General features: G+C 41.7%; 1 protein-coding gene across 4 annotated transcripts in view; it reads right to left on the bottom strand.

The window, feature by feature from the left end:
* The window catches only part of TRIM2 (tripartite motif containing 2), a gene marked incomplete at its 3' end in the record, with an annotated part of 32,893 nt that extends 28,963 nt beyond the window's left edge, over positions 1-3,930 (bottom strand). For 3 of the 4 annotated variants that reach the window (XM_079534905.1, XM_079534907.1, XM_079534908.1), the window contains exons 1-2: positions 3,776-3,927; positions 1,543-1,780 (exon numbers count right to left, since the gene is read on the bottom strand). In XM_079534905.1, coding sequence (XP_079391031.1) covers positions 1,543-1,780; positions 3,776-3,909 — 372 coding nt within the window. In that variant the 5' untranslated portion in view covers positions 3,910-3,927. Of the gene's footprint in view, positions 1-1,542; positions 1,781-3,775 lie in introns of all 4 variants that reach the window. The other variant, XM_079534906.1, reaches the window with a different exon arrangement.
* Positions 3,931-14,146: the final 10,216 nt, after the last annotated feature.

Raw genomic sequence — 14,146 nt, 5'->3', positions numbered from 1 at the left:
ATGTGGGAAAGTTGACTTTTAATCTCCTAGCAAAAGCTTTAATCTGGAGTTGCCTTCAGACTCCCCTCAACTCCCTCACAAAAACTTACTGGAGCAAGAAGATACTTCCATCGTATCCTAGCCTAGTAAGTTTATTTTAGAGGACTTATTATATCAACTTTTCCTAGAAAGCAGTTTTCAGAGAGGTAGAAGGTGAAAATTGTTTTTACTGCAGACAAGCTTTTTTTTTTTTCTAAGCACAGCCAAAGAATTATCAGCTGATAATGCAAAATGCAAAACAAGCAGCATCTTATTCTGATGTTTTTACGCATTTCACAATCAAATGGCTCCTGTCACAACCACTATATCAAAAAAGAACGGTATTTCATTTGAAGGCAATTCATTAAAATGCAAAGGAAAACTAGAAATGTATTAACCAATAGCCATTACACATATACAGGTATAGCACACATTAAAAAAAGCTACATCACACATTAATCGAATTGTACAGCATATCTGTTCTGTAAGTCAACCCAATTGCAGCAGGTTAGTAAAGGAGAGGGAAACAAGCTGTCCCTCTAAATACCTATCAACTGAAATATTCCTATACAATCTATAGACCTAAACTGAGTATCAAATGAAACAGTTCTGAGGTAGTTGTCTTAAAATACTGGCATACATTTTTTGGTTTGCACAGAAGTTTGCAGGCAGTGTGGCTCAGCTTTGCAATATCGTGTACTTCCATGCTTGCAAAAGCCTGGCTGTGAGACAGGAGCCAATACACTTACCATGAAGTCACACAGGTTAATGTTGAAAATGCTGAAGTAAGAGCAGAGTTGCTACTGCAATATGGGAGCACCTCCTCAGTCTGGGAGCACTTGTCAATGACATAGATACTTTTTGCGGGTGAATGTGAGGGGATGCTGGGCAAATTAAGTAGGTGGAGGAAAGAAACAAAACAAAATAGGGTCTGGTACAAGGTCTGGTACATGAGATGCATAAAGCACAGTGGTGAAACAGAAACACCTTGTTTTCATTCTGCTGACCCAGAGCTGGAGTACCCTTTTACTTGCTCCTGTATTAATATGCTCACATGGCTTTTGGGGCCTGCCTCAGATCTTACTGGGCCAATATGCATGTCAGTTGTGCTTATAAGGTGCTTGCCTCATACTGCCAAAACAAGTCCACAGGTTCCAACAGCAACTCTGAGCCTACAAGTCAGATAGCTATGGAAACCCATCCCAAAGACAAAAGGCTTGATGCTTGTAGGGGAGCAATTATGACCCAATGAGCCAGAAGGCAGATTCATCCAAAATAGTTGATAAAATCAAACCATATCATGACTACTTTAAGATGCAATCCTCTACTCCACTAAATGTATTTGAGTACTGCTAATTTTAAGAAGCCACCTGTCTTTACTGAAATATTATAAAAGTTATAAAATAACTCACTTCATTTCAATCCTTCCCCTTGTCTCTAATTCAAAATAAAATACCCATGGCAAACTGGACCAGTCAGTACATATCAATCCCTATGCATCTCACAGGAGTTCGTCTCACTTACATTTCCATCGTGATTGGGGCAGGAAAGCGGCTTGCCTGCAGCAACAGCAGTGACAGTCTCCAAGATGGAGGACTCTTCAATGCTGTTCTCCGGTGTTCGTTGCAGGACATCCATCAGGTTGGTGATAAAGAAGTTGTTTTGGAGTGCAGAAACCCCTTTTTCTGGCAGAATGGAAGTCTGGCGGCACACGGGGCAAGAAAGGGTTAAGCTATGGGCTGGAATGTAATTCTGTAAGCACCTATGGGAACAGGAGGTGGAAGGGGAGAAAGAGAGAGGGAAGCTGTTGTCAAAGAGGAAAAAAACCTTCCTCCATTTAAGAAATCATTTGAAAAGCACTGTCTCTACTTATAAAAGGAAAGGTAAATCATATTCTTGGCTTCAGAAGTAAAGTATTATAGGGATTTTTTTAACCTTTAAATCTTTTTTCTCTGCCACATAAAAAATGTTCAATAAGCCAACATCATCGTAAGAGTTATGCACTTTCTTTGAGACATTCATGCTGAGTGGATCCATTCTTTGAGATGTGTACTGCTCCCAAGACAGTAAAAATGATAAACTATCCGATAAAATTTGACAGACAAGAAGTTATTGCATCAGCCAATAGCTGACCTTTGTCTTTCCAATAGAATCTCCTTTATTAGCTTCTATCTGCAGTCTTTTCAGACCTAAAACCTGGTCCTAATGATGACAATGGAAAATTTTCCATTTATTTCAATTGGGAATGTTATTTGGCAGTTAGCAAGAATCAATAGATCTCATTCTGCTTTGCTCTTTACTATATAGAGAAGCATGCCTTAAGTTATCAGTTTATGTCAAGGAAAGTTTAAGAGAATTTTTGTGTTTAAGTTTTTTATTTTTCTTTGTTTTAGGAAGACTGATTTATACAGAATACTAATCTGACACAAAAATTCTGCGAGCCATAAAATGCAGTGGTTTGTTCTACTCCTGCCTTGGAATATCAATTTAACAACTGTGCCATGTGCAACATCTGACTGCAACTGGCAATTCAATATAGTCTCGTAAGGACAGGAAGCTTTGCAGAAAGCAGTTCTTGGGGAGTCTGAAAAGCAAGCAGTGCTACACCACGTTCTTCACAAAATACCAATCAAGAAAGTGCAACTTTGCAGAGCTGTGTGGCTCTCATCCACTTCCAAAGGCTTTGCTTGCACCACTCTTCATCCTCCCTTGGCTGCCCTTCTTCTGACCCCCAGGAAGGGCTCTGTGAAAGGAGAGCTTAGGCTTTGTACATCAGCTGTACACTGGAGGAGTTCTTCCAACCTCTCTCCATAACCAGATCAGCGTAAAACGGTTACACTGAAAACCAGAAGCTGACCTTAGGATTTACACATGAACCAAAGTCAAGAAAGACATGATGGTGAAAAATCTTAGCTTCATTGACTGCAGCAGGAGTTGCACTGCTGACTTCAGTAAAATCAGTCTCCTATTCTTCTACAAAAGACCATTTTGTCTTACACACTCAAAACCCCACAATTTTTCTTGCATCCTGTAAAATTAAATATGTTCATTGTAATTATAAGAAGGTAAACTAATGGTCACACAAAGCATCTTTTACTATTATTTTCCTACCATTCAACATATAACCCAAACAGCTGCAACAGCCTCAATCAAGACCTCTAATCAATAAATCTTGCAGATGCTGTATTCTCTCCACTATTTGAATGGGCAATATAACATTAAAACATCACCAGGTATGTTCATTACATTCAGCTGAATACAGTATAAGACTGCAGTATTTTCCCCCACTGCTTTTCAGAGAGGTTTTCTACTTCATTCAACCAAGTTGCAAAATAATGAAAATACTTAATTACGAGTTATTAATAATGTAAATAACGTGTGGAACCCTTGGACGTTAAAGGATGGGATAATTTTTTCTATACTTAGTAAATCAACAAAGAAAGGCTTTTATTGTTACTAACTAAGCAGTATAAATTTAAGGTTATTAATTAGAGATCCAAATTCTGATTGCCACCTTACACATACCGGTGCAACTTTCATGCCTTTCATGGCATTTCCTTTCTATTTACTCCAGTATAAAGGGAGCATAATCCAAATATGTCCCTTCATCCTCCCCAATGCAAATAAAAGTTGCTACATCCCTGCTTCTCCAGCCTTCCCAGAATTTATTGTCCTTCTACGTGTCCATTACCAGGAAAAAGTCACTGCTCCCCCTACAAGACAAATGCCTATTTAGAAGCACAAAGAAGGGACTTACCTTTCACAAAAAGTGTGCAGACAGGGAAGTACTTTGGGGTTCTTGTAGCGGTCCAGGCATATGCTACAAATCAGAAACTGCTTGTCAATCTGACGGACCACAGGACTTGGGATGTTGGAGCCTTCACTGGCCATCCTAGACCACTGACATATGGGTCCTGTTCCCTTCTACCCTGCGCACTGCTGCAGTTGGTGGCAGGAAAAAAAAAACACAAGAAGAAAGATGTCTTACAGTCTCCGTGAAATAACATAATCAACAATAAATTCACCCATATTTCATCCTGATGCAGGAATTTATATTTCCATATAAGATGGATGCAAGGGAGAATTCAACTTCTAAAACATCTTACTGCTGATGAGAGCGTGGGAAACAACCTATACCACCTCTGTCAGAGTAGGCATTCTGGAAAGGCATGTTGCCTCTGAACTCTAACAGTTACAGAGCTGTCTGGTTTTAAAGACATCCCACAACAAAAATGGTTTTGTGCCAGAAGGCGAAGCCAGTAATAACAAACACCGGATTTCTTACATCTACAGTACTGCTGGCAAAATGCTTAATATGAAACTGCACCAGCCAAATGGCTGCAACACAGAGTTTAAAAATGGTTCACCTAACACTTTTCCCACTTATAAGTGCCCCTTGTGCCAAAGATACAGCAGGTTTGAATATAAGGAGGCTCAAGTCAATACTTGGTCTCTAAGCAGCTCAGGCTTTCCAAGACAGAAGTGACAAGCCCTCTGTTGCAGGTGCTGATCACGCTCATTTAAAGGTCACTTGATTCTGCAAAGGTTTCTGTGGCCCATGACATTTATCAGCAGTGACACGTGATCTTCCAGTGCTTGAACACACAGCCTGCTGTTCTGCCAGGGCTAAGCTGCTCTCCCTGAGCTGTGTATTTAGCAGGGCAGGTACAACTTGCTTATTGCAAGACACCAGTGACTATTTCTAGGAAAACAGAGGTGACCAAGGAGCAGTCTCTACTGATCTCCTGCTAACAGAGCCCTGGAGATCTACCTCTCAGCTAGCAGCTCAAAGTTAATCACAGTTAAACTAACCCAAAGCAGTATCCAATGTGAAACTCCATGCACAAAATTGATGGGAGGCCCTTATGTGCCATTTTATTTCCCCCTGAAAAATGGTGAAACCATAGAGCTTAAACAAAAAAAAAAAAAAAAAAAGCTATAATATTCCTGCAATGCAATGTTTGTTCATGACCCAAAAACATGGAACTTCAGAATTGATCCTTTGTTTTCCTTTTCTCCATTTCTTCTCTCACACCAAGATAAAAATATGAATATTGTATAAACACAAATTAATTTAGCTAAGTGCCATAAATGACACATATTAAACCTTGAGGTGTCAGTTATGAACCCACGCTACATTTTGAAAGCTGGAGTTAAAAAAGGCTTTACAAGAATACGAACGAAAATGCTCAGCTTTCACAGATGGGTGTAGAAAGAGAACACTATCCAATATGTGTTAATGCATTCAGCTGGACCTGCAGTGATGTGTTTCTAAATATAAATGTTTTCACTACTGATGCAGCTGCACTTTCCTTACCAAGAGGGAGAGGGTTGGGAACCCAAACACGACAGGCAAGATAATCAGAATCAGGAGGACTTCTCATCAGAAGCACAGTTTCCAAACCAGTCACCAGTAAGTTATGAACAGTGCAGCTTTTCTTTGTTATGCATTAAGTACAGACTATTTAAAAAAAAAAATGTACCTAAGATATGAAAGCTCTCCGTATAGCTGCCTATCATTAATAGCAGTTCTCTAGCAAACAAATATGACTTTCTGTAATTTTCAGCTATCAAATACAGCTACACCAGCAAAAAATGTTTACATGAGGAGAACTCGCTTTTGCCTGTAAAATTTCATGCGCATTTCATCTGATCTTCATCCTTGTTTTCTAAATTCCCCCAGTCTCACTGCATAATCAGGTGATTCATAGCATTTTCGTCTGTAAGCCTGATTGCAGCCACCTTGATTTTCAGATGTTCACACTACCAGTGTAAGAGCATTAGTATGAGTTCAGAAATAAACATTTTTAATATTTGTTATTTTGTCTGGATCACAGTAGGCCATCATTGTCATTTACCCCCTACACTGACATGAACCAAGCTTCAATCGTGCACCTGAAAACAGAATTTCATCAGCACATTTCAAGCTGTTGCCTCTGTATGGTACAATAACTATACAAGTAGATCATTTTACAAAGTTTCTTAAGTATGTTATTGCCAGGATTGAACATCTGATGCTGCAGCCTCCCTGAGCCAACTTCACCTTTGATGCAGTTTTGCTAAATGTGATGCAGTTATGGAAATGACGATATTACTTATGGCTTCAATGAAAAAAATCATATAACCAAAGACTCTTTGAGGAAAAGTTGCACATTTTAGATGATCCATTTGAATTTAGACAATGGCAGCATTTATTATAATTAACTGGAATGCCTCAAAAATAGAACGTTTCAGATGGCAATGGGAGATTTTATCAAGTATGACTGCTATTTTAACAGGACAAACATATTTTTTTAGTAGCATCTTCTGGATTTGGGACCTGCCACAGTTGATTTTCAGGGGTTCCTTTGCCTCACATCCAAAAACACAGTCCAAAAACACAGCCAAAAGACAACCTTTGAAAATAACTTTGAGAATCACTTTTCGTTATATTTACACTTCAGAATGTAAAATGGAAAGCTAAAGGGTTTTGAAACCTTGCATCACACCAGACATAGAACCCCACCCATTTATCTTTAAGAAGCACACACTGGAAACCTACATCAGGTTTGCCAAATCTAGTGCAAAAAGGGGTTGGGAAAAGTGTCCCCTTTGTCACTCTGTTGAGCTCAAGGAGCATCATTTTTCCAGCCACCCCAACATTGACATTATTCTTTTTTCCTTCACTGTTAATTTCCATTCAAAATAAGCTATACGCAAAGAAAGGAGGAAACAATGGATCTCCAAGCTAGCATAAAGCCTGGCCCTGCTACGCATGCATGCCTTCAGGAGCTGAAGTCAGGGTGTGGCCCGAGGCATCTGTGAAAGAACACCATAATATACAATACGAGAAAGGGAGGAAAACGTTCAGGAACAGCAAGTAACAGTTCCAGAAGAGCTGCTTCATATTAACTGAGTCATGTAACAGAGAAATGCCCCTTATCTACAAGTCTCTTTGAATTAGCTCTACAATTTTTGAGCCATTACCGAATTCTCAGTTTTTGTGGCCCAACCAAGAGGGAGACTCTTGGAAAACTTCTAACTCTATATCTCACAGGATTTTTGTCTAAAAGAGCAGAACCCTCTGCTGCCAATACACTGCTATCACTGAACTCCACCCAGCCAGAACTGCAACAAGCCTGAAAGTCTAGCCTGAGGAGAACAAATAGCTTGCAGCCTGTTCATCCTCCTCTTATCAATGGTATTCACAACCCAGAGGGTCTATTCATGCATTATGAATGGACAGGTTTCCCTTGGCAACGTTTGCAAAGGAAGTCAGGCCTGGGAGCTGTAAGAAAGGGTGGGGAACCTCAATAATGTCGCTTGAAATGCTGGGGGTGCTGGGGTTTAAAACTGCTTAAAACAGATACAGTGCCTGTCCACGCTTCTGTGGACAGGTACGAGGCATTTATAGCAGCACACCGAAATCAGCCAGTACAGAACACATTGTGTAAATTAATAATCAGAATTTCCACACAGACGACTGGTGGAGAAGGCTCGGGCTCGATAAGCTACATTTGCATTCCTCTCTCTCACACTCTTGCAACCAGTTTGGTGCCTTGTTTAAAATACAGCAACCCTCTTCACTCTTACAGCATGCAGAAACACAACAAACATTCGGGGCCAAAACAGAAGGAGCAACCCAGCAGCAGCCACCAGGAACAACACTGAGCAAACTTGAGCGTTTTAGACCTACCCATCTTTGTCGAAAAACTGCTCAATCAGTGCAGTGCTGAGGACAAAATCCTTGCAGGGATGGAGCTGCAGTTCCGCAGGAGTCCAAACGGATAAAACATCATCTGTCAGTATCTCAAGGCTCACACGTAAAACTGGTAAAGGATCCCTATCACAGCACGGTCAGTATGAGAGGCACAAGGTATTTTGTGCTCTGAGGAATGATGCTTCATCCCACGAAGAGGACAGGTGGAAAGAAGAAGGGAAGAATGAGAGGAGGCCCAGTGAAGTCGTCATGAATTCTTTTCCCCCAGGTCATTTACAAGTGGGAGACCCCTTCAGGATTCAGACCAATCAATCTTTATTTAGCACATCTTTTTCTCACTCAGCCTGTATGGAAAGACTGCAGCAAATCGTGCAAGGGATTGTGGGATAGGGATGCAGTAGAGAGCTGCGACGAGATTCGCTGGGTGATTTTTTCTCCCTCCCTACTCAGCAATCAGCTGTTTGGAGGCTCCACACAGGGCCACTGAATTCGGTCACCAGAATGTTATTACAGGATTAGCTGGCAGAGACAGCCACCACTGTGCATCTGGCATGGCAATGCAGCTGAGAAATACATATGCAAATATTACTCGCAAATTGGAAGGGGGGGGTTAACTCCCACGGGGAGAGCAGCTCTTACGCAACCCTGCTATGGGAACCATCGCCACAGGCGGAACTAAAGCACTTTCATTGAGAGAGGCAGATAAAGCCCAGCATTTAATGAGCGCCTTCTGATTTTTCCAGGAGTCACAGCATTTCCCAGAGCAGCGCTCCCCTGCTTCAACTTCCAGCAGCAACAACAGACCCAACAAGCGCCCTTTGTCTGTGCAGATGTTTCAAGCAGAGCCAAGGAGTCCCCTCAGAAAGCTGCACTACTGACACACAAACCAGCAGCAGTGCCTCATGCCACGGAACAGCGTGTTTAACCCAGACCAGCTCAAAGCTTCACAGCAAAATTGGTGATCTCATGCTGAGGGACCAAGAGAAACCAAGCTGGCCACTTGCTGAACGTTCGTACAAGCATTAATACAGAGCTGCATTCCTTTTATCTACTCTCTTCAAATAACAAATCAGAGATTGGTTTAGTTTTTACGACTACTACCGAAGGAAATAAACAGATCCTTGGTGTCAGTGCTTACTCTCAGCTATGCAATTCTGAACACACAGATGCTACTGAAGCTAAGCAACATAGAATTAGCTTTGTCCTCCAGTATTACAGCTGGTGGGTTTTGCAGACAAGGTACTATTTGCATCTCTAAATACAGTGAATCTTTTCTTTTGGAAAACAAAACGAAAAACACAAATCATATGCAAGTATTTCAGCTCAGTGAGTCCAACAAAGCTTCCCACAAATAAAAAGGCACAAAAGCCCATTTACATCAGGAATAAACAAATGTTGGTTTTAATGTTGGTCTGCGCTACTCTTAGTTAGAACAGATATAGTTATTTTAAAAATCACAGTTTAAAATATTGTTCAACACTCTTAAAATGCAGGCTCCCGAATGTACTTTTTGAATCTTGGACTGACTGACCAGGTAAACAGTACTGATAGTCATTTATCACAAATGAAATTTAAATTCTTGTTAAAAATAGAGAATCTCTGCACGTCATTTATTTCCCATTTGGCAATCCTTTCACCAGATTTGCTCATACATCACGCAGATCCGGCCTGGTTTCCCTGGGTAATGCGCACAGGGCAAAAGCATGCTGTAATCCAGTTTATAACCTGAAATGAAACATCAGGCAGCATGCGTGCCTGTGTTAGGACTTGGGGTACTTGTGCCAAAATACTGCTCCTCTCATTCCCTTCGACTCTGTCAAAGAGAACGTAGCATGCTTCATTTTAGCTCCATGTTTTAGCACGCTGAAAGAAGCAGGAACCTGCACAGCAGGATTCACAGTTTAAAAAAAGGCCAGAGAGTTTCAGACACATTTTTGGAGAAAAGGGCGTGGGGTTTTACTGTTGTTTCTTCAGGGTTTTTTTTTTTCCTTTTTCCTTTAAACTGCCTAGAGAACCTCACTCCAAAGAACAAGCAAAAAAATTCTTTTTTTTAACTCCCACAGCCAGAAGAACCAAAGTCTTTTGTTCCTGCCACTTGAACAAAGCCACATTTTAAACAAAAAATTGAGACCAAGTTGCAACTCCCAAATCCGAGGTGGAAGACTCTCAGACAGAAGCACACCGGCATCACTCAGCTACTTGCTTTTCCTTGCTATTTCTAGCATCCCAGTTACATACACTGAAGCAAAATGACAAGTGTTGCTCAACCTACCATTTCTCTTTACAGTCCGTCCCAAGGACTACATACCCCTCAAATCAGAGCCGACCCCATAACGTACCTCATGGCCAAAGAAGACTGCAGGAGTCAGAACTGCATCCACTCACTGGGAGCTGCAGCTCCAAATGAGAGATTGCTTCAAAGTGCAATTCTTATACAATTGTCTCCAAGGAAGCTGCCTGCTGACACTGATCTTATATGCTGGAAATTATTCTGCTTCTTCAACAAAACAAAACCATGGGACTGTGGCAAGGAAAATGAAACAACCAAAAAATAAGAAAACAAGATCTCATTTCCCTTGAGATTTTTGTTCTTGCATGTTTAATGTTAACATGTGGGTTTCTTCTCCCTTGTGAAGAGGAAATGGATTTGTGGCTCAGTGAACAATCTTGCACTTTACCCCATAACAGTTATTACCAGCCTGTTTCAAATAGGTTTATTGTGTGTTTTGAGTTGGGGGAAGGGCTTGGGGGTTGGTTTTTTTTTTTTTTTTTTTTTTTGAAAGAAAGAAAGGGAAGGAAAGAAAAAAAGAGAGAGAAGGAAGGGAGAAAGGGAAATTTGGGAGGAGGGAGGGAGTACTGGAGGAAATGCCACCCAACCACAGAAGTTTACAGCACTCATTGGAAGTAAGTTCAGAAGAAAATATATGGCATATGCCATCTTTATAATAATGCAGAAATTAGTGTTTTAGCTCCTGCTAGCATCTCCTTTAATTGTTCTGTCTTTTAAATAATTTCTTCTTTTTCATGTTCTAAGCATAACCTGAATTTACATTCTGAGAGATCTCATAATTGGCAGATTATAAAGAAAAAACACCAAACCCCACCCACAACTATTTTACAGAGCATTCTATAGATTGCTGTATGCTCCCCCTACTATTAAATAAGTCATCCAAACACTCTAGTTTAAGATTAATGGTCTGAACTCTAGTCTCTACTTTAAATTAACTGAGGGAAAAGCAGTCTAACTCAGTCTGTTGCACAGAGGATTTTGAAGTCAGCAGGAAAAAAAAAAATGATTGGGTTAGCCCAGACTAAATGGCTAAATAGTACAGTTCTAGGAAGTAAGCCTGACTGGAAAATATGAGACGGGACAGACCAGAAATCAATTACACAAAGTCATCCTGCTAGGAACAGGGGCTAGCTTGGGAATACAAATACAGGAGAGAATGGGCTGCTCCAACCCTCATCTGGCTCCACATTGCTAATTTGACCCTGGCGCCAGGAAAGCAGGTAGGGTGAAACAACCAAGCTCTGTCATTGTGGGGCTGTGGCCACACCAGGAATCATGGGGCCTTAGTCATCTTGATGGGATGGTGGTGGCAGAGTCACCTTCACCTTTTCCTATTGGAGCTGTGCATGCATGCAGACCCAGAAGCTCCCACAGAGCAAGCACAGCCTGCAGCCTGAACTCACGCAATCAACCAGCCCAGGCTGTAGTTCACACTGTCAAGAAAAGCCAGGGCTTCCTTCCACTGTAAGCTCCCCCCAACTAGAGGGCGACTGTTTCAGATGCTTGTCCCCAGCCATAGCCTCGAGCCACGATCACTCCCCCATCTCGTGATCTAGTACAGCAGATGCTCTTCCTCAAAGCTTGTGACTCAGCACATGGCTCGTCACAACTGAGGAGGAAAAGAACTTGAAAGGTTTTCCAGGGATGTAATGCTGGGTTACTGGAGACCTTCACAGACCCACAGCCCCAGTGCATGTTCTCTACTGCCTTTGCCACCTTATTCTGTTTCTTCCTATCTTCTGCTCATGCACAGCTCAGCCTGCCAAGGCTTGCAGGCTGCTCAGAGCAGTGGCTGAAACAGCCTGGTTTCCCCTCTCTGCCAATGCAAACTTGACTCACACAACAGCACTCCCTGCCTGTTTCTGACACTGATGTCACAAGAAGAGCTGCACTGAGCACAAACTGCTTTTCCCCTCTTTGTGTTATTCTCTTTCCCCTTTTGGGTATTTGCCATTGAGATGGGAGGGCCAGTCACAGCAATGGGCTTACCTTCAGTACTATCACAAGTCAATGCCATTAATTAGGTTTCTTTAAAAGCTCTCAGCTGCTAAAGACCAGAATAACAAGAATAAAAGCCACTGCTATAAACAAAAGCTTGACAGTTTTACTGTTCTAATGCTTTTTCCTCCTTACTTTCCTGAATTTATAATCAAAGTCTGTAATAGGGTGCAAGCCTGAAATAACTGAGTAGGCCTCCTATGTGTGGGAATCAAATGTTGTTTCTGCATTAGAATTGGATAATATTTCTTTTGCTTCATGATCTCCGCTGTCATAGTTCTTTTTGGGAGTCCTTCTACTTAACCCGGGGAAGCTCTCTGATAGCTAACACCACTGATCCTCCAGACGAACCTTCCCAGGCACGCACACTCTGTATATAGGTGTATAGATGTATATTTTGTCATACACACTGCAGGAATATCCTGCACGAGAGCAAACCAGAGAACAAGGGATGGGCTGCCCGAGGAAGCGCCTGAAGAGACATCAGAAGGCCTGGCATCATCCCCAGTGCTCTTTGTTTAACGAAGACTTTAAAGAAAATCACCATATCAATACGGCAAGGAGAGCACCGAGACATCTTGTAAACAACAGGATGGCTGCTGACTGACACCAGGTAAAAGACAAATTAACAAGTAAATAGCAAATGTAAACCAGATTGTGAACCTGGAGTACCCAGTCAGTGGGGAAACAGGGGAGGAGGTGGGCAAGGGGGAGAAAGGCTGTCATGTTGTGTCCATAGGAGCTCCTGCTTGCGCCATTGCAATCGCGAATAAAATCTGCTTTTATCAGAGACACCGTCCTGACAAACATTACTTGGATATTTCCAACATACAAAAATACCCTCCTGTGTAGAGGAGGGAAGCGTAACAGCTGGCATTTAAAGACCCCTTTCCTTTTGTTCCCCCCCCACACCCAGAACCTCTGTCTCCTTTTGCAGTACCCCTATAACCCTTTGGCAGTTCTGCTTCCATCCCTACAGACCTCGTGTTCCCACTACCCAAATTTAGATGATCTAAGAGACTTTCTGGTAGCTGCTGTGCACACATCCATGAACATGTCAAGTTAAGAGTCATGCCATCACACGGTAATCACACAGCTGGACTGTCTGAGCTCTTCATACCTCATTGTAGGATAGGGCCTAGCACAATTAATTCCAACAGCAGTACGCCAGGGTTTACTATGCCTGCAAGGACGATCTGAGTGCATGGAGTGGAAGTCCAGGAGTCCCCAACCAAATGACCAGTTATTCCAAATATTTCAGACAGAAGGGACAAGAAATGAGGGGAAAAAGGCAAGTCAAGAAATACTATAATGCCAGGTCAAATGTCAACCTCAGTTATTTTGTTTATTAAACATAGAAAGGGTTGTAAAACATCATATTGTCAGGTGAGCTATTTTTAAAAGTAAAAATCCATGGTAAGGCAGGTTGAAGTAATTCTTTTAGGGACTAAAGGTTGTGATGGTCTAAGTAAAAAGATCTTAAATTCTACACTCGACACCCAAAGCAGATAGAGCATATATGCTATATGCATGCAAGCTGGGGGGAAAAAAAAAAAAAAAAGCTAAGCTGGCAAAAAAACTTTTCCTCAAATCACTGCAGCTTCCATAAGCAGCTGCTCTGAAATGCTACTTGAAATAAAACTGCTGCGTGGAGACTCCATATTAATCACTGTTAACCACTTCCAGGCACAGGACATCAGGCAATACAAACAAAAAGCAAGAGGCAGAGCAGGAATCGCTTTGGGAAGAAATCCATGGACTTTTCTACATACTGTTAGATATAATGTACATTGAAAAATGCTGTAGGCATTTTCTTCAGAGCTGCTAAGCAATGGCCAGAAAAGTAAAAGATAGATGCAAATGCTTGATTCATTTGATACCTGAGCAGTGAAGGTTGAACTGCTCAAAGGCCACCCACTCCAATCTGTCCTGAAGCACTGGTCTGGACCTAACCCACGCTGCATCTCTGCTTAATCATACTGTTCTGCAGTTTCTCCCTCCAGGAGAGATGACACCCACCAGGTACCCAAATTCAGTCACATAATTCCCTGCTGACCTCTCCTCTTCTTCCGTTTCCTTTTACCTCTGCTGGATTTGGGTGATCTAGCACAAAGTTCAAATTAGCAAGAGACAGGACAGCA

Source organism: Tetrao urogallus (assembly GCF_951394365.1).
Source record: "Tetrao urogallus genome assembly, chromosome: 4".
Taxonomy (NCBI): domain Eukaryota; kingdom Metazoa; phylum Chordata; class Aves; order Galliformes; family Phasianidae; genus Tetrao; species Tetrao urogallus.
Note: the sequence above shows the minus strand (reverse complement) of the source record. Positions and strands in the feature narration are given on the sequence as shown.